This window comes from Sycon ciliatum, chromosome 3 (genome assembly GCF_964019385.1).
Source record: "Sycon ciliatum chromosome 3, ocSycCili1.1, whole genome shotgun sequence".
NCBI lineage: Eukaryota > Metazoa > Porifera > Calcarea > Leucosolenida > Sycettidae > Sycon > Sycon ciliatum.
Window position 1 is genome coordinate 33083401 of NC_088645.1, and position 22633 is coordinate 33106033.

At 49.4% G+C, this 22633-nt stretch overlaps 1 protein-coding gene and 2 non-coding genes across 3 annotated transcripts; 2 read left to right on the forward strand and 1 right to left on the reverse strand.

The window, feature by feature from the left end:
- Positions 1-500: 500 nt before the first annotated feature.
- LOC135812025 (espin-like) lies at positions 501-22439 on the forward strand (the record flags this gene model as incomplete). Its single annotated transcript, XM_065325326.1, is given in 10 exon segments — positions 501-1722; positions 8081-8267; positions 8770-8845; positions 9305-9414; positions 12935-13099; positions 15094-15397; positions 18436-18524; positions 18835-18996; positions 20454-20530; positions 21565-22439. Coding segments are annotated over 10 exon segments (1770 nt in total). The 3' UTR covers positions 21674-22439.
- Positions 11197-11268, forward strand: Trnaa-cgc (transfer RNA alanine (anticodon CGC)). Its single transcript has one exon. It is a non-coding gene; the product is annotated as a tRNA-Ala (tRNA).
- Positions 11320-11391, reverse strand: Trnaa-cgc (transfer RNA alanine (anticodon CGC)). Its single transcript has one exon. It is a non-coding gene; the product is annotated as a tRNA-Ala (tRNA).
- Positions 22440-22633: the final 194 nt, after the last annotated feature.

Consider the following 22633-nt stretch of genomic DNA (forward strand, 5'->3'; position numbering starts at 1 on the left):
CTTCTTTTTGACAGTCAGGAAGTGACAGCTTACATCGCTCAGTTCAGCTGAAGTCAGCCGGTTCTGTAGTTTTACCAAACTATTTTTTTGGCATGCTACAAGAGCAGCAGCTGCTACTACCGTAGTAGCTCTTCACCGAAGCCTGCGAAGGAGGTGCTAGGCCGCATATTCTCACTGACAGCGGCGTTGACATGTTACTCGTCCACAGCTAGCCCTACAATATGGCTACATTCACTACAAGCCTTCAGGTGCATTTGCATATAAACGAGACGAAAAATGCACCTAAATAGTCTCGAAGTTTGTTTGTTGTGTCGGCAGTCGCTTGTGGTGAGAATAGTTAGTTCAAGTGGAGTAAGGCGACGGGTTGGTGCATCCACCTTCCCCATATGGGAAGACGCTCTTGTCGAGGGCACTTCGTTTACAGTTTGTTAGCGCCCACTCTACCAACGATCCCAGAGACAGGGCGTGTGTACAACGACCTACTGGAGCAAAGACAGTGCTGGACTTTGCTGGACTTCGCTCGGCACAGTTTGCGGTGATTCGGAGTGGCGCAAGGAGAACACCCTTGCGGAGTCACCGAACAGGGTGTTTGAGGGATTTGCCATACATTACCGGTATCACTTTTGCTTGCATCGTCGGTCTGTGTGGTTCGACAGCGTTGAACGCCTTCGTGTGGTGATAGGCGGCTGGCGAGAAAGGGCCCGTTCTGCGCAACCATTGCCGTTGGCCGACTAGTTACGGATCGATAAAGTCCGGTCGGGAGCACTAAACTCTAGCTTTGGCGTCCCGCTCAGCATCGAATCTCATTCCGACACTACGTGGACTACGGCATGGTGAAGACAGTCATGTATGTGATCGGTTGATCATCTGCTGTCTCTGTCTGTACTGAATCCTGCGTTCAGTCACGGCCAGAATCTAGCCAAGTAGTCGCGAGCCGACTACGTGCCGTCACGCTGGTTCTACTCCGCAGTCCAAAGGTCCAAAAGACACTGTCTTGTAAACTCTAGCAATACAGCAAACTCCCTGGAAACTCCAGCAATCCAGTAAACTCCCTTCGTAACTCCAGTAAACTCCAGGAGTAATTCCAACAAACTCCCTGAGTAACAGTCCACCAAACTGCCCTTTGTAGTTCCATCTATCCAGCAAACTCCCGCAGTAACACCTGCAAACTAACCAAATTCCTGCTGCTTGTCAACGGCAGAGCTAGTAAGCGGCCTTAGCGAGCATCGCGATGGGCCTGACCGAAGAGGAGCGGTCGGAGATCGTCGCGGCAATATCGCGCGGCGACGTCACGGCTCTGAGCTCGCTGGACGTTGGCGAGTTTCGGGACGAGCACGGCGCGAGCGCGGCGCACTACGCGGCACGCTACGGGCAGCAGGCGGTGCTCCGGCACCTGCACGAGACGTCTCGCTTCACCGCCGTCATGACGACGACAGACGGGCACACTCCGCTGCACGACGCGGCAGCCATGGGACATCGCGACGTCGTCAAGTGGCTGCACGAGGAGCGCCTGTGCTCGGCGAGCAACGACGCCGACGCAGACGGCTGCACGGCGCTGCACTTCGCCGCGCGCTTCGGCCGCCTCGGCGTGCTCCAGTACCTGGTGACGCAGTGCGGCTGCGATGCCATGGCAACCACGAAGAGCGGGATGACACCACTGCACTGGGCGGCGGCCAAGGGGCGCATCGCCATCGTCAAGTGGATCGTCGGTACGCACCAGAGGTAAGATGTGCTGCGGCTCTTTCCACCTTGCCTTACACTGGGTGTGCTTGATTACCGCCATGACTCCATTCACATGAATCGATTCACGAATGAAATCTCGTCGTTCGACTTCATGTCATGAGCGGTGGAATCTTTTCGTAATCGATTCATCCTATTCACATGGGATGATGCGAGTAGCCAGGAGTAATCCATGAATGGATTAAAGATCGATTTATGGGCAAAATCAAAACGCACGCAGTGGGTGGTCTGCTGGTTGTGCTGGACAAGAAATGAGCGACCAGCGGAATTCTTTTTCAGCCTCTGCCTCAACGCCACAGGGAACAAATACTGTCGAATAGGGACAAGATTTAAACAAATGAAAAGAATCCGGTCTTCGGTTCAGACCTACACTGCTGTCGGGCGCCGAAGACCTGTCAGCCTAGAATTTCACCCAGCACAGCACACCAATGCAGACACGGCGACTCAACTGTGCAGCGACTGTAATACAATGATGAAAACAAGAACGGCCTAGGCTAGGAGGCTGACCCCCCCCCCCCCCCCCCCGTTTCTTCTTCAACGACCGGCAGTACTATACCCTATGAGGCCGGTACAAACTGTTTGATGGGAGCTTTGTCTCCCGGGGCTTGTTTAGGATACTTGTTCCATCAGCACTCACTTTCCCCTGATTTGGTCCAGTTGAAGATGATGGTACTGCCATCAGACCATTCTATACTAATATTGACAGTCCTCCCGATAGTTTTTCGACCATTGCAGATCTTGCCGGGGAGACTAGAAACTGAAAACAGTGAACAGATCTTCTTCTTTTATTAAATCAGTGTTCACGCTGGTGTTCGATAGCACAGGAAACCCGGTGTAAGCGACCTCTGTGTTTAGCGACCACCTGCTGTTAACGACCGGTTTTCCATGCACCAACAGTTGTTGTTGTTTTTTATTTGAATTCGCAATACCAAACGGGCAATAAGCCCAATTACATGGAAGCGAATAAAAGAATGCTAAGAATGAGGCATTGGGGTGGATGTTATTTCAAGTGGAAAATACTGATCCCGGGAGGTACTACAAATAGGTACAACACAGACACTGTGGGACCTGGTTCTAAAGACCACCTGGCTTTGAGTCCCCAGGACACTACAATGTAAGGTGCTTGGTGCTCCATTCTATCTACACAAAGCGTGTTCTCTTGTTGTGTAAGGGACGTGTTCTCTTGTTGTGTAAGGGACGTGTTCTCTTGTTGTGTCAGGGACGTGTTCTCTTGTTGTGTAAGGGACGTGTTCTCTTGTTGTGTAAGGGACGTGTTCTCTTGTTGTGTAAGGGACGTGTTCTCTTGTTGTGTAAGGGACGTGTTCTCTTGTTGTGTAAGGGACGTGTTCTCTTGTTGTGTAAGGGACGTGTTCTCTTGTTGTGTAAGGGACGTGTTCTCTTGTTGTGTAAGGGACGTGTTCTCTTGTTGTGTAAGGGACGTGTTCTCTTGTTGTGTAAGGGACGTGTTCTCTTGTTGTGTAAGGGACGTGTTCTCTTGTTGTGTAAGGGACGTGTTCTCTTGTTGTGTAAGGGACGTGTTCTCTTGTTGTGTAAGGGACGTGTTCTCTTGTTGTGTAAGGGACGTGTTCTCTTGTTGTGTAAGGGACGTGTTCTCTTGTTGTGTAAGGGACGTGTTCTCTTGTTGTGTAAGGGACGTGTTCTCTTGTTGTGTAAGGGACGTGTTCTCTTGTTGTGTAAGGGACGTGTTCTCTTGTTGTGTAAGGGACGTGTTCTCTTGTTGTGTAAGGGACGTGTTCTCTTGTTGTGTAAGGGACGTGTTCTCTTGTTGTGTAAGGGACGTGTTCTCTTGTTGTGTAAGGGACGTGTTCTCTTGTTGTGTAAGGGACGTGTTCTCTTGTTGTGTAAGGGACGTGTTCTCTTGTTGTGTAAGGGACGTGTTCTCTTGTTGTGTAAGGGACGTGTTCTCTTGTTGTGTAAGGGACGTGTTCTCTTGTTGTGTAAGGGACGTGTTCTCTTGTTGTGTAAGGGACGTGTTCTCTTGTTGTGTAAGGGACGTGTTCTCTTGTTGTGTAAGGGACGTGTTCTCTTGTTGTGTAAGGGACGTGTTCTCTTGTTGTGTAAGGGACGTGTTCTCTTGTTGTGTAAGGGACGTGTTCTCTTGTTGTGTAAGGGACGTGTTCTCTTGTTGTGTAAGGGACGTGTTCTCTTGTTGTGTAAGGGACGTGTTCTCTTGTTGTGTAAGGGACGTGTTCTCTTGTTGTGTAAGGGACGTGTTCTCTTGTTGTGTAAGGGACGTGTTCTCTTGTTGTGTAAGGGACGTGTTCTCTTGTTGTGTAAGGGACGTGTTCTCTTGTTGTGTAAGGGACGTGTTCTCTTGTTGTGTAAGGGACGTGTTCTCTTGTTGTGTCAGGGACGTGTTCTCTTGTTGTGTAAGGGACGTGTTCTCTTGTTGTGTAAGGGACGTGTTCTCTTGTTGTGTAAGGGACGTGTTCTCTTGTTGTGTAAGGGACGTGTTCTCTTGTTGTGTAAGGGACGTGTTCTCTTGTTGTGTAAGGGACGTGTTCTCTTGTTGTGTAAGGGACGTGTTCTCTTGTTGTGTAAGGGACGTGTTCTCTTGTTGTGTAAGGGACGTGTTCTCTTGTTGTGTAAGGGACGTGTTCTCTTGTTGTGTAAGGGACGTGTTCTCTTGTTGTGTAAGGGACGTGTTCTCTTGTTGTGTAAGGGACGTGTTCTCTTGTTGTGTAAGGGACGTGTTCTCTTGTTGTGTAAGGGACGTGTTCTCTTGTTGTGTAAGGGACGTGTTCTCTTGTTGTGTAAGGGACGTGTTCTCTTGTTGTGTAAGGGACGTGTTCTCTTGTTGTGTAAGGGACGTGTTCTCTTGTTGTGTAAGGGACGTGTTCTCTTGTTGTGTAAGGGACGTGTTCTCTTGTTGTGTAAGGGACGTGTTCTCTTGTTGTGTAAGGGACGTGTTCTCTTGTTGTGTAAGGGACGTGTTCTCTTGTTGTGTAAGGGACGTGTTCTCTTGTTGTGTAAGGGACGTGTTCTCTTGTTGTGTAAGGGACGTGTTCTCTTGTTGTGTAAGGGACGTGTTCTCTTGTTGTGTAAGGGACGTGTTCTCTTGTTGTGTAAGGGACGTGTTCTCTTGTTGTGTAAGGGACGTGTTCTCTTGTTGTGTAAGGGACGTGTTCTCTTGTTGTGTAAGGGACGTGTTCTCTTGTTGTGTAAGGGACGTGTTCTCTTGTTGTGTAAGGGACGTGTTCTCTTGTTGTGTAAGGGACGTGTTCTCTTGTTGTGTAAGGGACGTGTTCTCTTGTTGTGTAAGGGACGTGTTCTCTTGTTGTGTAAGGGACGTGTTCTCTTGTTGTGTAAGGGACGTGTTCTCTTGTTGTGTAAGGGACGTGTTCTCTTGTTGTGTAAGGGACGTGTTCTCTTGTTGTGTAAGGGACGTGTTCTCTTGTTGTGTAAGGGACGTGTTCTCTTGTTGTGTAAGGGACGTGTTCTCTTGTTGTGTAAGGGACGTGTTCTCTTGTTGTGTAAGGGACGTGTTCTCTTGTTGTGTAAGGGGCGTAGGAAGATATTTTTGGGTGGTACGGTCAGCCATCTGAAGTACAAGTTACTCGCGCTTCCAAAAGTAGCTCCGCTGAAGCCTCTTTTGAAATCTGAGCCCGAATCAGTGTGTTTGATTGCCCCACGGGATGGATCCGTGATGCAAGTAGTGATAATGTTACAATCCATACCATACAGCACTGTCAGGTGCCGAGGAGCGTAATGCCGACGGAGACACGGGCTAGAATTTCGCCAAGCATGGCATAGCGATATGTGCCAGGTCACTGACTCCACTGCGCATAAACAGCTACACATGAAACAAAGACAGTCCAGCCTACGGGTCTGACCTCCCTCCAGTTCTTCAGCACCCGACAACACCGCAATGATCGCAGCGTGTCCGACGCCTCTGTACTGTAATCCCAACCTTAGCAATCCTGAAACAATTACGGTTTTCGCGACAGGTGTGAAATCGCGAAAGTACGTGGGCATGAAACAGGAAACTGTAAGACTCGAATCAAGCGCTGAAACAGTTGCACCTTACACATGGTACATGTCTGATGCAGTCGGGACTCTATGGCACTGTTCTGTAGTGATGCAGACACAGTCTGTGATCTCTTGCATACTACAGTGCTGGCCAAAGAAATCCAACCTCATGAATAAACTAGTGCTGGGCACTACACAGCCCTGGCACTACACAGCCCAGGCACTACACAGCCCCGGCACTACACAGCCCCGGCACTACACAGCCCTGACACTACACAGCCCTGGCACTACACAGCCCTGGCACTACACAGCCCTGGCACTACACAGCCCTGGCACTACACAGCCCTGGCACTACACAGCCCTGGCACTACACAGCCCTGGCACTACGCAGCCCTGGCACTACACATACTGGTCTGTGCACTACACATACTGGTTCTTTGCACTACACAGCCCTGGCACTACACAGCCCTGGCACTACACAGCCCTGGCACTACACAGCCCTAGCACTACACAGCCCTGGCACTACACAGCCCTGGCACTACACAGCCCTGGCACTACACAGCCCTGGCACTACACAGCCCTGGCACTACAAAGCCCTGGCACTACGCAGCCCTGGCACTACACATACTGGTCTGTGCACTACACATACTGGTTCTTTGCACTACACAGCCCTGGCACTACACAGCCCTGGCACTACACAGCCCTGGCACTACACAGCCCTGGCACTGCACAGCCCTGGCACTACACAGCCCTGGCACTACACAGCCCTGGCACTACACAGCCCTAGCACTACACAGCCCTGACACTACACAGCCCTGGCACTACACAGCCCTAGCACTACACAGCCCTGACACTACACAGCCCTGGCACTACACAGCCCTGGCACTACACAGCCCTGGCACTACACAGCCCTGGCACTACACAGCCCTGGCACTACACAGCCCTGGCACTACACAGCCCTGGCACTACACAGCCCTGGCACTACACAGCCCTGGCACTACACAGCCCTAGCACTACACAGCCCTGACACTACACAGCCCTGGCACTACACAGCCCTGGCACTACCCAGCCCTGGCACTACACAGCCCTGGCACTACACAGCCCTGGCACTACACAGCCCTGGCACTACACAGCCCTGGCACTACACAGCCCTGGCACTACACAGCCCTGGCACTACACAGCCCTGGCACTACACAGCCCTGGCACTACACAGCCCTAGCACTACACAGCCCTGGCACTACACAGCCCTGGCACTACACAGCCCTGGCACTACACAGCCCTGGCACTACACAGCCCTAGCACTACACAGCCCTGGCACTACACAGCCCTGGCACTACACAGCCCTGGCACTACACAGCCCTGGCACTACACAGCCCTGGCACTACACAGCCCTGGGCCCTGGCACTACACAGCCCTAGCACTACACAGCCCTGGCACTACACATACTGGTCTGTGCACTACACATACTGGTCTGTGCACTACACAGCCCTGGCACTACACAGCCCTGGCACTACACAGCCCTGGCACTCCACAGCCCTGGCACTACACAGCCCTAGCACTACACAGCCCTGGCACTACACAGCCCTGGCACTACACAGCCCTGGCACTACACAGCCCTGGCACTACACAGCCCTGGCACTACACAGCCCTGGCACTACACAGCCCTGGCACTACACAGCCCTGGCACTACGCAGCCCTGGCACTACACATACTGGTCTGTGCACTACACATACTGGTTCTTTGCACTACACAGCCCTGGCACTACACAGCCCTGGCACTACACAGCCCTGGCACTACACAGCCCTAGCACTACACAGCCCTGGCACTACACAGCCCTGGCACTACACAGCCCTGGCACTACACAGCCCTGGCACTACACAGCCCTGGCACTACACAGCCCTGGCACTACGCAGCCCTGGCACTACACATACTGGTCTGTGCACTACACATACTGGTTCTTTGCACTACACAGCCCTGGCACTACACAGCCCTGGCACTACACAGCCCTGGCACTACACAGCCCTGGCACTACACAGCCCTGGCACTACACAGCCCTGGCACTACACATCCCCGGCACTACACATACTGGTCTGTGCACTACACATCCCTGGCACTACACAGCCCTGGCACTACACAGCCCTGGCACTACACAGCCCTGGCACCACACAGCCCTGGCACTACACAGCCCTGGCACTACACAGCCCTGGCACTACACAGCCCTGGCACTACACAGCCCTGGCACTACACATACTGTTTTTTTGCACTCAAACGCAGCGCTACTTTATTCCTGAGGTTGGATTTCACTAGCCAGAACTGTAGTATTTTTTTCGTTGTGCACGTTGTCACACAGGTCCGGGTATGAGCGTGCCGAGGATGGCACCACACCTGTGTATATGGCCGCGCAGGAGGGCAGGCCGGCGTGTGTGGAGTACATTGCCATGCACTGCAGCGGCAGTGCACGCGTGAGAGCCGTGGACGGAACGCTGCCAATCCACGCTGCTGCAGCCGCTGGCCACTACCCGGTGGTCAAGTTCCTGGTGAGCAGCAGGGTGTGTGGGTGTGTGTGTATGTGTGTGTGTAGTGTTTGTGTGTGTTTGTGTGTCTGTTGTGGTCTATGTGGTTAAGTTCTTGGTGAGCAGTGTGTTTATCTGTGTTAGACTTCTCTCCCTCTATCTACCCGGTGATCAAGTTATTGGTCAGCACCTGTGTGTTGCTCTGCGAGACACTTCTCACCGTCTATCCGTTGGGTCGGTGCTCCGAGTCAGCGCCTCGGTCTTATAAGACAGTTTGTCTTTTTTACACAGGTTCCAATTGATGGGCTAAATCTTAGACAACCTAGAGTTTTCAGTACACGAAGAAGACCTTGCCCCACAAGCTGGCAATGGCATATAACTTGAAATTTGAATAAACCACCTGTATGCAAGACCCTGTATAAACCACTTGTATACAAAGAAGTCCTGTGCAGATGAACCTGTATTCCGTGTAGCAGATTTGATATAAACGCAAGTGCTGCTGCTGCTGTCCTCCTTTGCTGTGCAGATCCAGAATGAAATGGCATCATCCGTGGATCTGGACGGGAGTAACGCTACACCTGTACACTACGCGGCTGCTAACGGTAAGACCAAGGATGTCACACACGGTACGACCATAATCGTATCACTTTTCGTCCAGGATGGTCTGCCCAATTCATCCAAGAAAAACACACACAGTTAAAGAGCTAATATGTGCCCTATTGGCCGAAAAATCCGATTTTATTTCCGGGGGTCCGGGTTGCATCATCATAATGATGTCAACTTGAAATTCTGTCGGAACACCACCCATCGTCGAGTTGCACACTCTTGGGCGATTATGTACTCTTGCCACCACTAATGAGTGAAATGGAACCGTGCATTTAATAGCAGAATGGCTGACTTTTGATAGCTGTCCCTGCATGTATTTAGTGCAGTTGGTTTGACTACAGGCCACAATACCAGTGAGCACCACTGTGAGTGAAAGGGAACCGGGCATGTAAGAACTACAGATATTATGTTCTTTATCTGAACAACTGTCTGTTCTTTGCCCGTGTGCAATGCAGGCCATGTTGAGCTGCTGTGGTGGCTGGTAAATAACCACAAGCTCATTCCGGATCCTGACCGACTAGGGAACACACCGCTACATGACGCTGCCCAGCATGGTCACTCGGAGGTGAGTCTTGTGCACATTGGCCGGTGAGGGGGGGGGGGGCAAATGGGGGTGGGGTGTTTGCCCTGTACACGAGGATCTTGACGAGGGGAGGGGGAGGGTGTGGTTGTTCTGTTAACAGAAGTGATGATGAGGGGAGAGGGAGGGGATGGCTGTTCTGTTTTGTTCAGGGGTGATGGTGAGGTGGATAGGGCAATTGGTGTAAGTTGTGTGTTGTGCTCAGAGAGGGCAAATTCCTGCTGCATCCATGCTGAGGAAAACTCGTTTGACTAATACAATTAATGTTGCAAGTGCGCATAGCAGCACAGTACAGTGCAAGATAAATCTACTGTTGTGGACATGGAAATCCAGTCGCACGTCTAGCGGCCCCAGGCCAGGGTACTGGCCATGCAGCCGTGGATAAGCACACATGCAGCCTGCAGTGCGCTGGTCACATCGAAACAACATGACGGTGTACTGCATGCAACGACTACGTTCTGTACGTTGAGGGCGCCGGCCTTCGTCAATCGACTGGATTTCCATGTCCACGACAGTAGCATGGAGAATGCTGGAGGGAAGTCTCTAAATAGAATATATCCTCAATTTCTACTCTGGTGCGAAATGAACGATGTGCTCTTTCGCAGACGAAAAACCCTCTGCTGCGACACCTAAGTCACACATTCGACGCTTGAGGAGAAGGAAAATTGTGACTTACTCAGTCTCACTGGAGGTGTACCACATGCGTGCATGTTGTCATGGTTACAAAAAGAATACGCGTCTTGATAATGGCGAGTGTGTGACGTAAAACCGCGTGTGTGTGGGTGTGGGGTGAGGGTGTTTACTGTTAGGCGCTACATCTGCCGCTGGGATATTCCGGGTGATAGCGTCCGTCGGGATTTCCCCTGGAAAATTGGAGACGAAAATGTCCCTTCTTCTTCTTACTGCGAGTAGACTATACTGGCGAGCCATACCGTCGTTTAACCGACCAATTTCTCTCGGCGTTGATGTACTAGCAGGAGTACATCAGCTCCCTAGAGTGTGAAGCTCTGGATATCCTGGTGACGAACGCTCACACTCATACTCACACCGTCTGGTGTAGTCGGTTCCAGTTGTAAGTTTCCAGCCCCTTTTGTAGCGAGAGTTGGAAACTAGCACTTCTGACGGAAAGCCACTCAACTTGCTTGTGATAAGTAAATTGGAGCCCTAGTAAAATACCGCAAAAGTCAATGAAGCGAACACTGTCACAGAATACCATACATTCTCAATAGTATGACAGAAATGAAACACGCTATGAAAAATGACATAGTGTACCTAACAATATCAACTTGCTGGTGTCATTATTATTAAACTCAATCTCGTAGCATGTGCACGCATTGCTAATGTGGGGAGCAACCCCAGAGATGAGGGCGATAACCAGCCACGGTAAAAGTACAAAAGAAAACAAGAAAACAGAGGAAAGAAAGGAACAGGGAGGAAAACAAAGATCAGCCAATTAAGTGAGATAGTCGGGCATGCAAGCCATCAGCATGATCGTGGCACATATTCGGTATGAGGGTGCGCTAGCCTCCACTGTACATAGTACAAATCGTGCTAGGAACAAGTTATGGGAGTCTCTCCGTCGGAGACCCTGTATCCAGAGTTTCACACTCTTGAAAACCTAATTACTCTCACTACTTGTAGAATTTGTTTCGATGGATTGCGTGCCTTTTCAATAGACATCGACAATACTTTGGGAACTGCAGAAACCCTCTGTGAGAGGAATGGCAAAACAGAATGCATTCTTTCTCCAGCATTTTATCGTATGTTGGGGGTTTAGCTCAGTGGTAGAGCGCTCGCTTCGCATGTGAGAGGCCGCGGGTTCAAATCCCGCAACCTCCAGACTTTTTTTGCTAATTTTTGTTCGATAAAAAGAACGCAAAGAAAAAAATGTGGAGGTTGCGGGATTTGAACCCGCGGCCTCTCACATGCGAAGCGAGCGCTCTACCACTGAGCTAAACCCCCAAAACACACTTCCTATCATGCACAAACTTACCCTAAGGTTACCAAGTAACTAGTTTGTCACCTTTCTATGTTTGTACTTGGAAGTATGGAAAATCATCAGTAGCAGGCAGGATGTTGATGTCTGCTCGTAGTATTGAAAGACTAGCAGCATTGCACAGGCCTCAACTGCTTCGTGTGCTATTTAGATTGGATATTCCGATGATTTGTATGCACAGGCATCCGTGCGTGTGTGTGTGTTCTATATACACGTGTGTGTGCATAAAACGCATCTACAAGCATGCAGAGGCATGCAGAGGCATGTAGAGGCATGGTGAAAGAAATCTGACCCAAAGGTCTACAGTAGCGCCAGGTTTCCATTTTAATTACATCATGCATCGTCGAAAACTCATCCAAGGGCTCCATCGGCCACATGAGCTTCGGTACTGCTTTCGGTTCACGGGTCGATTCTCGTTGGCTACAACTGTGTGTGTGTGTGTGTGTGTGTAAATTCCACCATCAATGCATCCGGACTGTCCTCAGCATCACCAAGCCTCGTCAGTGGTCCGAGCGGCTGTCATCCACAGACCTGCGGAACCGTTGGGGAGACCCAGTACTGATGTCTACACGCCTCCGCAATCGGCGTCTGGAATGGACTGGGCACGTTGCGCGTATGGATGAGGATCGCACCCCCCTCCAACTCCTCTTTGGGTGGCTGCCTGTGCCTCGGCCGTTTTGTGGTCCCCGGCGACGGTGGAAAGACACGGTGATGACCGACCTCAAGGTTGCACTGCAACAGCCATCTCAGTGGTTCATCCTTGCTCAGGACCGCCAAGAGTGGAGGGAAGTACGGGTTGCCCCTCAGTCGAGCTCCACCATGCCCAAGTCTGTGCATTGCGCAGTGTGTGACCGGAACTTCTCACGGGTCTCAGATAGGACGCGGCACAAGTGCACCACTCAGAGACGGCTTCCCATCCAGCTCCAGCGTGGATCAGTGCAATGCCAGAACTGCCAGAGGTGGTTCCGCAGCAAGGGTGGCTACTCTGTTCATCGATGCCAGCCTGTCACGAGTTCTCCTACACCAACAGTCAGTCTGTCTGTGCCACTTTCAGCTTGTTGCCAGCAGCACTGCCCAACATGTCAGCGATGCTTCCGTTCTGCGGCCGGGTTCAAGCGTCACAACTGCAATCGTGGTGCGAGACCATCTGCTGCTGAGAGAGCAGGTCTGCCCCTCAGCTGCCCACGTTGTAAACGCAATTTCCGCCGGCAGCAGGACCTAGCCAGACATTCGCGGTCCTGCTTGTGATCCGTGTCCCGTTTTCTGGTCCCCTTTCCATAGGGGTGACACTTGCCCCTCTGGGCAGTCATGCTGCTAGTAGTAGTAGTAGTAGTGTGTGTGTGTGTGTGTGTGTGTGTGTGTGTGTGTGTGTGTGTGTGTGTGTGTGTGTGTGTGTGTGTGAGTGTGCGTGTGCGTGTGGGGGGGGGGGGGACGTGCGTGTGTGCATGTGCTTGTGGGCTTGTGTGTGTGCCTGCATGTATACCTATAATTATTTGCTGACTTTGCCAGTGTCTGGGCGTGCTGGCCAACGCTGCGCGTCTCATGCCCAACGAGATGTCACAGCTGAACGCTGAGGATGCCAGCGGGCAGACACCATTGGACATCGCAGACCAGGAGGACCACTCCGCGTGCTGTGAGCTACTTGCCATGCGCGGTGTGCAGCGGAGGAAGAAGGTAGGTGTTACCGTACTTTCCGGAGTATGCATGTAAGCGGCCCAGGGATGAATTTATCCTGTATCACAAACTGATGCTCAAAAGTCATTGTGACTCGCGGAAAACTGCTATGCATACAGAATATCCATGCTTAGCCTGCGCTATGAAGTAATATCAAGAAGTATTTTTTCTAGACCAAAGAGTGGTATATTTGATAAATAAATATAGAAATATTTATGATACTTCTCCAAACATGAAGTTGGTTGCTCCAACGAGGAGCACACGCTTCTTGCCAAACTTGACACTTGACTGACTCACGACTGCCATCCGGAGCACACAAGGAGCACTTCGCACCTTCCTCTCGGCAAACCTGCAAGAAAGCACCACTCCCTGTTCAATACACAGTGTTGCGGGGAATTCACCCCTCATCAGTTGAGCTTGAGTACGCTGAGGAAGAGCAACCAACTTCATGACTATTACCGTTGAAGTCGCAACTTCTAACTTCTCCAGACGTTTTGTAAATATACCACTCTTTGGTCTAGAAAGAATACTTTTTGATATTACAATGAGAGTGGATAGTCAACGGCTTGTCCACCAACTCTTTGGCTATGAAGTAACCTGAATACCGTACAGTGCAGTGTATGTGGTGCAGGCAATCTCAATCTGCGTGCACATGTATGCATGCATCATTGTTTTTTTTGCAAATGGGCTTTCAGGCAACACTCTCAAGAAGGAAAATCCGGTAAACACACAACCTTCAAAGAAAAAACGCTAATCAAAATCAAAGACTGCCACACAATTGTGATTTTGTATAGCTGAAACTGCTATACAAAATCAGGACAGTAAATTCATCCCTGAAGCCACACCAAATTTGTCTGTCACAAAATGCAGACTAATACCATATTTAGCATGGTTAATTTGACCATCGTAGTAAAAGTCGCAGCGACCTTTTTTACGATGAATCGCTGGTGTTTAAATACTGAAATACTGGTGTTTAAATACTGAAATACTGGTGTTTAAATACTGAAATACTGGTGTTTAAATTGTGAAATACTGGTGTTTAAATTGTGAAATACTGGTGTTTAAATTGTGGCTTATACTCCGGATAATAATTGTAGTTGGTTTCCAGCACCCAATCTAAGCACAGTGTTGCTTATTACCATCACATCTCATGAAGCAGGCAACCGCAGTTGGTTGGTCTAGAGACCACGGTTGAGAGACGAGAGGTACCGGGTTCAAGTACCGCCTGGAAGCGGGCGGATAGTCCAACTGTGCTGCGATCCACAGTGAATTGGGGTCTTGTGGCCTGGCACAAGGGTAGCATGGGTGTCGCAAATGGGTATTTTATGTTTGTGTATTTCGCCTTCAGCATAGATACAGGCACTGTTGCCTTCTTGCTGTGGATCTTGAATGATACCACAGCTACTAAGCTATCCTATTGGATGAAAACTTTGTGAAAGTTGTCCTATCGGAAATTCATTCGCCCTTACTTTCACGATGCTATGGAAAGGCCAGGTCCGTCCCTTACAAGTCGTTTTTTTTGTTTTTGTATTTACATCATCATCTCATGGCACATCATGATGACGGCCAGTAAAACTGATTCTTCGAACGATAGGCGACTGGTCTGAAAGCGTCATAATCGTAAATCAAGAAGACTGATTTGGCGAGTAACTTGGCGTATTTAGTGAATGCCAACTGAATAGACTGCGGCGGTTGTCAATTGATGAGCCCCCCCCCACCATTTCCTTTAATTTTAACGTGATCAAATTATCATGTTGGCCTATGATCAGAATATTTACGGTAAAGGATATGATAGGATGTCAAAAATGATAATTGAAAGCAGTCTTTTGTTTTGCTGTAATAAACAGCCTATTTTACGTGCAAAAGAAACACAATTATGACGATAAACTAGGGTATGAAAGGAAGAAAATAGCAAACAGCGGTGACAAAATTTGTAATTGAAATCAATTGTTTGTATTCTGTACCACTGTGTCTCATGTTCTTTTCGTTTTCAGAAAGCCCCGGTCCAGCGACGCAAGGATAAAGCCCATCGGCAGAACCCCGAGCAGGGCGGTGGCAACAAGTCGCCGAGGCTTCGCAAGCGCAAGGAGCCGGGCCCGTCTGGTGGTGGAGCGCCGGCACCCCCTCCACCGCCTCCCGACTCTTTCCTGGCCGGCGTGCAGTTGAAGAAGCGCGACGTGACGTCGTCCCTGAGCTCGGCGACCACCACGGACGGCGAGACCAGTCTTCTGTTGTCGAAGGTGAAGCTACGGAAAGTGTCCGAAGCTCAGATCTCCCAGGATCGCTCCCCACAACAAGGTGAGTATTAGCAATGCGCCATTTTAGTTCAAGTATTGTTCATCTTCTGCGCCATTTGATCTGAACAGTCTAAAACAGAGGTACTATCATTGCGATCAGATGTGTGTCTTTCTGTCTTTCTATCTTTCTATCTAACTGTCTATCTGTCTGTCAGTCCGTCTGTCTGTCTGTTTGTCTGTCTGTCTGTCTGTCTGTCTGTCTGTCTGTCTGTCTGTCTGTCTGTCTGCCTGTCTGTCTGTCTGTCTGTCTGTCTGTCTGTCTGTCTATCTATCTGTCTATCTGCCTTCCTGTTTGTCAGTCCATCTGTCTGTCTGTTTGCTTGTCTGTCTGTCTGTCTGTCTGTCTGTCTGTCTGTCTGTCTGTCTGTTTGTCTGTTTGTCAGCCTGTGTGTCTCGCACTACCAACCATAGCTAGCCTAACAACACAGCAGGAGGAAGACTTGATACTGACGAATGTTAACATTTCGACCATAATGGTCTCTGTGCCTGTCTGTCTTTCTGTGGTCTGTCTGTCTAACATTATCTGTTTGTCTTGTGCCAGTCTATCTGTCTGTCTCTCTGGCTGCCATGGGGTTGAGTAAGTGTGTCCTCCGTAGTTACCAATAGCGTAAAGTATCGCGAGAACACCCCATCAACGCGTTCTTTCGTGAACGTCCTGGGGAGGTGGCGGCCTGTCAGTAGGCCATACGACACGTTTCTTCTGCACACATTGCATGTTGTGCAGTCAATCCGTACTCAGTTTACCTTGGAGCTCCACGGAAGAACATGCTTAAGCGTGACCTTAGTACACTAAGGTTCTCACATCGTACAAACTTGATTGCCCTTTGCCATACTATTTTCCTTTCCAAATCCGTAAAATCAAGGTGGGGCGCTCTCGCTGTACTTTACCGTAGTAGAGTAGTAGTAGTAGATTTTATTATTTTACTAGGGGAGTCCCAACAGGCGTTGCCTTTTTACTGGGAACCCTAGGTGAATTTTTACCATGTTTACATACAGAGTAAGAGACGGGGCCTGACGGCAGTCAGTGGGAAGAGCATTCCATCTGTCTGCCGCCAGGAAAGAAATAGAACGCATGCCATATTGCGTAGAAACAGGCGGAAGAACTAATGCGCGCTGTGCCTGGCCGCGCGTGCGAGCCTGGTGTCCAGGCACAGCAGCCCTAAGCTGGAACAAGGATTGGAGAAGGGGACTAGCAAGATGTGGGGTCAAGCAGCGGTACACGAAAACATACCGTAACACCCTCATCTCACTCTCAGCAGAAAAAAAGTTTTACACACGCAAAGAAATCAAAACGAAAATAATGAAATAGTGTGGGAGCAAACCCATTCCAAAAAAATCAAAGGTCGATATAAAAATTTGCCCGTAATTTGGTGTAAAAGAGGTCACCTATGTATATGTTATCGCATGGTTGCAAGGGCCTTATGGCATATTATTGCCCCGAGAGGTTAGCCCGAGGGCCGTAGGCCCGAGGGCTAACCTCGAGGGGCAATAATATGCCATAAGGCCCGCAGCAACCATGCGATAACAAATTTATCACATGGCCCACAGAGCAGACCATTGGGCTGCTGTTGAAATTAGCCCAAATGCCAACACATTATGACCACAATGTATATTGATGTGCTATCATTATCAAAACAGGAAAAATGAAGATATTTCTCCTACGCCCTAACAAAAAGTCTGCTACAGGCCATCAGAGAGTATACAGTACTGAAAGACGGAGACAGAAAAAAGTGCCGGCACCGCATCGTCATAGCAATAGACATGGCAACGACAATAAAATACAGCAGAATCATAATTTCAGTTGAAAAATTAAGAGTGCTACCACAAAGAGTTTCTTCATGTTTACATGTGTATCAGGAAGTTGTCAAATACAGTACTGCAACAAGTGCAAGTATTTGACGACTCCCTGGTGTGTAATTCTAAGGACAATTTTTCTTCTTTTTTTCAGCACCAGATAGCTGTATTTTTCATTGCAAAACATTCCTGAATTGTTGTGTTTGTTGTTCAAGCAAAGGTGAAGGCAGAGGACAGATGAGCCTGGTAAGAGTTTTGCGTGGCACATGAAGACCACACACAGGCAGTGACTTTGCGAGGATTTGAAAACGCGCGACGCTGAGTTGAATTTGTGTTATTTCAAAATATTGTTTGTGATCACAGTACCACTTCGAGCAGAACTGAATCTTATCCACAAGCTTACCGACGGTCAGGCTGCCAACATGACTGAACAAATGATCCCTGCAAGCACCACACGGCAGACGTCCGAGGCCATGTCCATTGCCGGGATGTCCATCTCCAAAAAGAATTCCATCTTCGTCTCAATGCTACACTGCGAATCGTCGACGTCGTAGAGTCGTACAGTCTACAGAGTCGAGTCGTCGTACCGTAGTCACGCGATCACTGAAATAAACTATTTTTTTGCGGGCAAATAAACTATTTTTTTGCGGGCAATATCGCATATTATTGCCCGCGGCGCGAAAGGTGCTGATTCGCTGGAGTACGGGCAACAATCACGTGCCATGTGATAAAATAATATTAAAGATCCTCACACTACCAGCTACAGCGGGCTATACACGCTGTATTTTGATCATGTCTGGGTTGTGTGTTAGTGGGCTGTATACGATTGTTAGGTACCTCCTCCCGTACAATCTTACCTAAGCTGACCGGCCTACATGCACCCGTACTACGTCATACTCACCTTTCGTTCCGTTGGCCTGGGTAGCTACTTGCGCGCCCATGTTTGCCATAGCTACCCAGGCCCTTTATATTGCGTTGCTTCTCTCTTCAACTCGCTCTCTTCAATAAGCTCGCTCTCTTCAATAATCTCACTCTTCAATGTAGTCGATTCGTTTGTCTTGGTCTCTTGTCTCTTCGTCTATAATAAATGTCGTTCCCATCAACCTACCTGTTCCCGTTGTCAGTCGTGTTAGTGAGTAAGAAACCTCTCTTGTTCGGACCCAACATTAGAAAACTTCTCTTCTTCGGACCCAACACGATGTATTTTGATCATGTCTGGGTTGTGTGTTGTCGGTGCACTTGCAGCGCAAGACTCTGGTTTGCTGAGCGACATTCGCGGTGTGGACAAATCCGTTCTGAAGCAAACAAACCCGGCGAAGAGATTCCTGGCACCGGTACGGGCGGCCAGGCGTGCATACATGCATTCCTAGAGAACAGTATTAGCTTGGGAAGACACCCATAGCCCCCTTCCTGGCACGTATGTTGGGATTTACCTGGCATGTATGCCGACATACCAATTCAGATCAAATGAGTCCTATTGCACCAGAACCCCCCCCCCCCCACACCCACATACACCCACATACACCCACATACACGTGTACATAACAGGCAAAAAAGTCATAATTTCCTCCCCCCCCCCCCCCCCCGCCCTTCGTGGTGCCGGTGACCTCCTGGGTTTGGCATTGTCTTCCATTTCTTTTCTAGGAAACTGGTCACGTGCTTGACGACGAGGACGACGATAGCGGTGCGGAGCTAGTCGTGCCGGCAATGGACGCCGACGGCAAGCCATTGCCCGCCTGGAAGAAGAAAATCTTGGAGAAGAAGGTGGAGCAGAAAAAGCAGAAACGTGCTGTCAAGCAGCAGAAGGTCAGTCAGCGCTGCTGGGTTGGGCTAAAAATCGCCTAAAGTTCTATCTTCCGTCACACACTGTGCTTTCAGAGAGGTCCATGTCATGATGATCAAAACTGAAAGAAAAGAGAAGAAATTGTGTAACAAACTCGGTGGAGACAAAAGTTTAATAATGGCGATTAGTACTAATGACTAATGGCGACTAATGGCGATTACCGTACTTCCCCGATTATAAGTCGCACTCGGTTATAAGTCGCATCCCCATTTTCAGGTTTGAGCAATAATATTATTGTCCTGCTCTTGTAGCAGTTGAGCACTCTTACGTGGGGTAGTGCCTTTGCTGTTTGCGTTATGCAGAGCTCACTGACTTGTCAGTTTGAGCACTCTGGCAAGGTACGTTCGGGCCTGTTTGGAAATTTTTATTTCCATTGCTATCAGGTTCGGCCTCATTTCCTCTGTGCTGCGCTGACGAGTCCACAAAGGACGAAACAGTTCTGTCCGCAGATTGAGTATTATTGTTTTGATATATTCACTTCAGTAGTAAGTCATGCTGGATTGTAAGTTGTACCCCCTTTTTTACCCTGGATTTTAGTGTAAAAAGGTGCGACTTATAATCGGGGAAATATGGTAGTAAAATCAGTTGTGCTGTGATTCTAACATGCATACAAGTTCCAACAAAGTCTAATTCTAGTTAACCAGAAATATTATAGCAGAAATCTGCATGCTCCCTAAGCAAACACCTTCTACAGACGAGCACATTTTCTAGAGTAAATCCGATTTTCAACCAAATATGCAGGTAAGTGTCATGGAATGTACGGTTGAAGGCAATCTTCTGAAGTCAAGCAATGACCTGACCTAGGTCCCTTGCCGTGGATGTGCTACTGTTGGTGCTATTATGAGTTCAGATGTTGCGTGGCATCAAGAGTATATACCCTCCCCATTACCCCCCCCCCCCCTGCAGAGTGTGCAATGCTTGATTCAGCTCTGCACAGGGTCTTGGTCGAGCGTAATTATATCTTTGCGTCATAATACCGTACAGATCTGATTCCGGGCACGTCCCGGTCGCAAGCAGGACATTTCTGGGGTCCTGGCAGTTGTACCAACCCTGTACTGGAGTCTACAACCACACGAGATCAGCACACAGCATAATCCCAAGATTCACAACACCATAGCACCCGTACAGTTTGTGCATTCTAGGGCGACTTTTTTCACCAAAATACACCAGACCCGGGTTGGGGACTCTCGACTCAAAGACAAAGGTGCCCTGCCTCGCACTGGTGTGGAGCGTACCCATGGCAACAGAAGATCCGACTGCGCTCGACCGAGATCCTAGGCAGAGCTGGATCTGGCGTTGCACACACTGTTGGGGTTATGTACTCTTGATAGCATTTAGGCGTAACGTTACTTCTGTGTGTGTGTGTGTGTGTGTGTGTGTGTGTGTGTGTTCGTGTGTGTGTTTGTGTATACGCATGCAGGATACTGAAGAGAAAGAAAAGTGGGAAGGCATTCCGGCGTGGAAGCGTAAAGTCATGGAGGAGAGGGAAGCAAAGAGGTGAGTGTCCTGTGCACATGTGCATTGTCTCAAAAGATACTTTGTGTGCCGGAGCTGGCCTCGCGAGGTGGCCGTCGGCGGGGAAAGTCCCAACGAAAGGAAACCCAACAATGAGGGTGTGCCCTCATACTGAATCTAGATGTTCCCTATTTCCTTCTCCTCATTTGTCATAGCAGCATTTGTTACTGCATGGAGATCTGTTGTTCCAACGGTCCGCCGCCTCAGTGGTAGGCTGGATCGGAGAAAACGGTATTCTGCCAGCTCGGTGCAGGTGTAATTTTAATTTTTTTTTCAAATCAAGGCCTAGTGTCACGCCAGAGTACCCCTCCCCCTTCCCGGGCAAACGCACAAGGAACCTCCAGAACGTCTCTGTTACCAGGTGGTCTCCTTATCCAGGGTGATCTGACGGGAAGTGGCATCCCTTGGTCCTGGTTGCAGTGGTCTTCTGAGGCAGGTGGTCGCCCTACTAGGTTTTGCTTAGGGCTCAAACGGTCACGGTTTTATCCCTAACGGTTAACTGCTAAGCTAGCGGTCGGTTTAACGGTTATAACCTATAAGCCACTGCAATCCTGCGGACTCTTTTTTAACCGTATATTTGACTATACTCATTCAAAAAATGTTCCCTATTCAGTGCAACGCACAAATGTACAATGCTCCTGCATGCTCATTCATACATACTCTCACACCAAGAGACCAGATATGACCGAGTTGACAGCCCAGAAATTGCGTACGCGTGCGACAGCCTGCGAAAGTGCACACTTTGCAACGACCTGATACTTGAAAAATTCACTGAAAGGTTACTGCGTAACCGTTATCTTTATAGGTTAACCGTTAATTCTTCGTAACCGGTCTGTGACCGGTTAATCGGACTAACCGTTTGAGCCCTAGTTTTGCTGTAAACGATGTGTGTGTGTGCACGCACGCGCGCGCGTGTGTGTGTGCTCGCACGTGTGTGTGTGTGTGTGTTCGCGCGCACATGTGTGTGTGTACGTGTGGTGGCGGCATGTTTTGTTTCTCTACATTCCATGCTACAGACTGGCGGACATGCAGCCTGAACTTGCCCGTAAGAAAATGGAACAGGAGAAAAAAGCAAAGGTGGCTGCCATGCCTGACTGGAAGAAAGATCTGCTCAACAAGAAGTGAAACTTGTGCACACATGCCCCACCCGCACTGCACACACAAACACACACACACCACACACATACTATTACACACACACACACACAAACACACACACACACACACACACACACACACACACACACACACACAATAGCACACGCAGATATGCATCCTCACGCAAACGCCACTATCGTGGCCAGGCTTTGAACAGTTAGATATAACTGTTACCCACTGCAGACCTGCAATGCAAATGCTTGAAGTACAAGTCGTACATGCACAAATTGATATGACGTGCTTGCAAATTTAATTAATTCGTGCACTAGTAGTTCCAGTACAATGCAGTACAGTGCTGGTCAGTAAAACCCTACGTCATGAATAAAGACAGTAACACTGCGTTCGAGTGCACAGACCAGTGTGTGTAATGCTAGGGCTGTGTAGTGCTAGGGCTGCATAGCGCCCGGCAATGCTATTGTATTCATGACGTTGGATTTCTTTGGCCAGCACTGTCGGAGCAGTACACACCTTTCATGACTTCCGTAACTCTTCTCAGAGTTTATCCTCAGCTGGTGAGAAGGTTTAGTTGCATGGCTACTGTAGCACTGCACTGGTGCTCGTACTACTTTCGAAAGGTCACACGCACCCACACTGGGATACTGTGTGAGCAGTGGGCAAGGAAGTAGCAAACTCACAATGCAAACCGGCTGTCGCAAAATACTTTTTTTTTTGTTTACTTTAACTTGAGATCATTCAGTATAAAGATACCGATTTCGTTTCATTTTTAATTAGACTGTGCCTCCGCGGTGTTGAGCACTGTCAGCGCACAGGGTGCATCCTCCAGGCCTCGGCTCCTTGAACGGTCCTCCATCTCCGAGCGCAATAACGAGAGAGAGGAGAGGGAGAGTGTGGGCAAGTGAGAGAGCGAAACAGTGTGCGAGAGAGAAAGAGACAGAGAGAAAGAGAGAGAGAGCGAGAGAGAGAGAG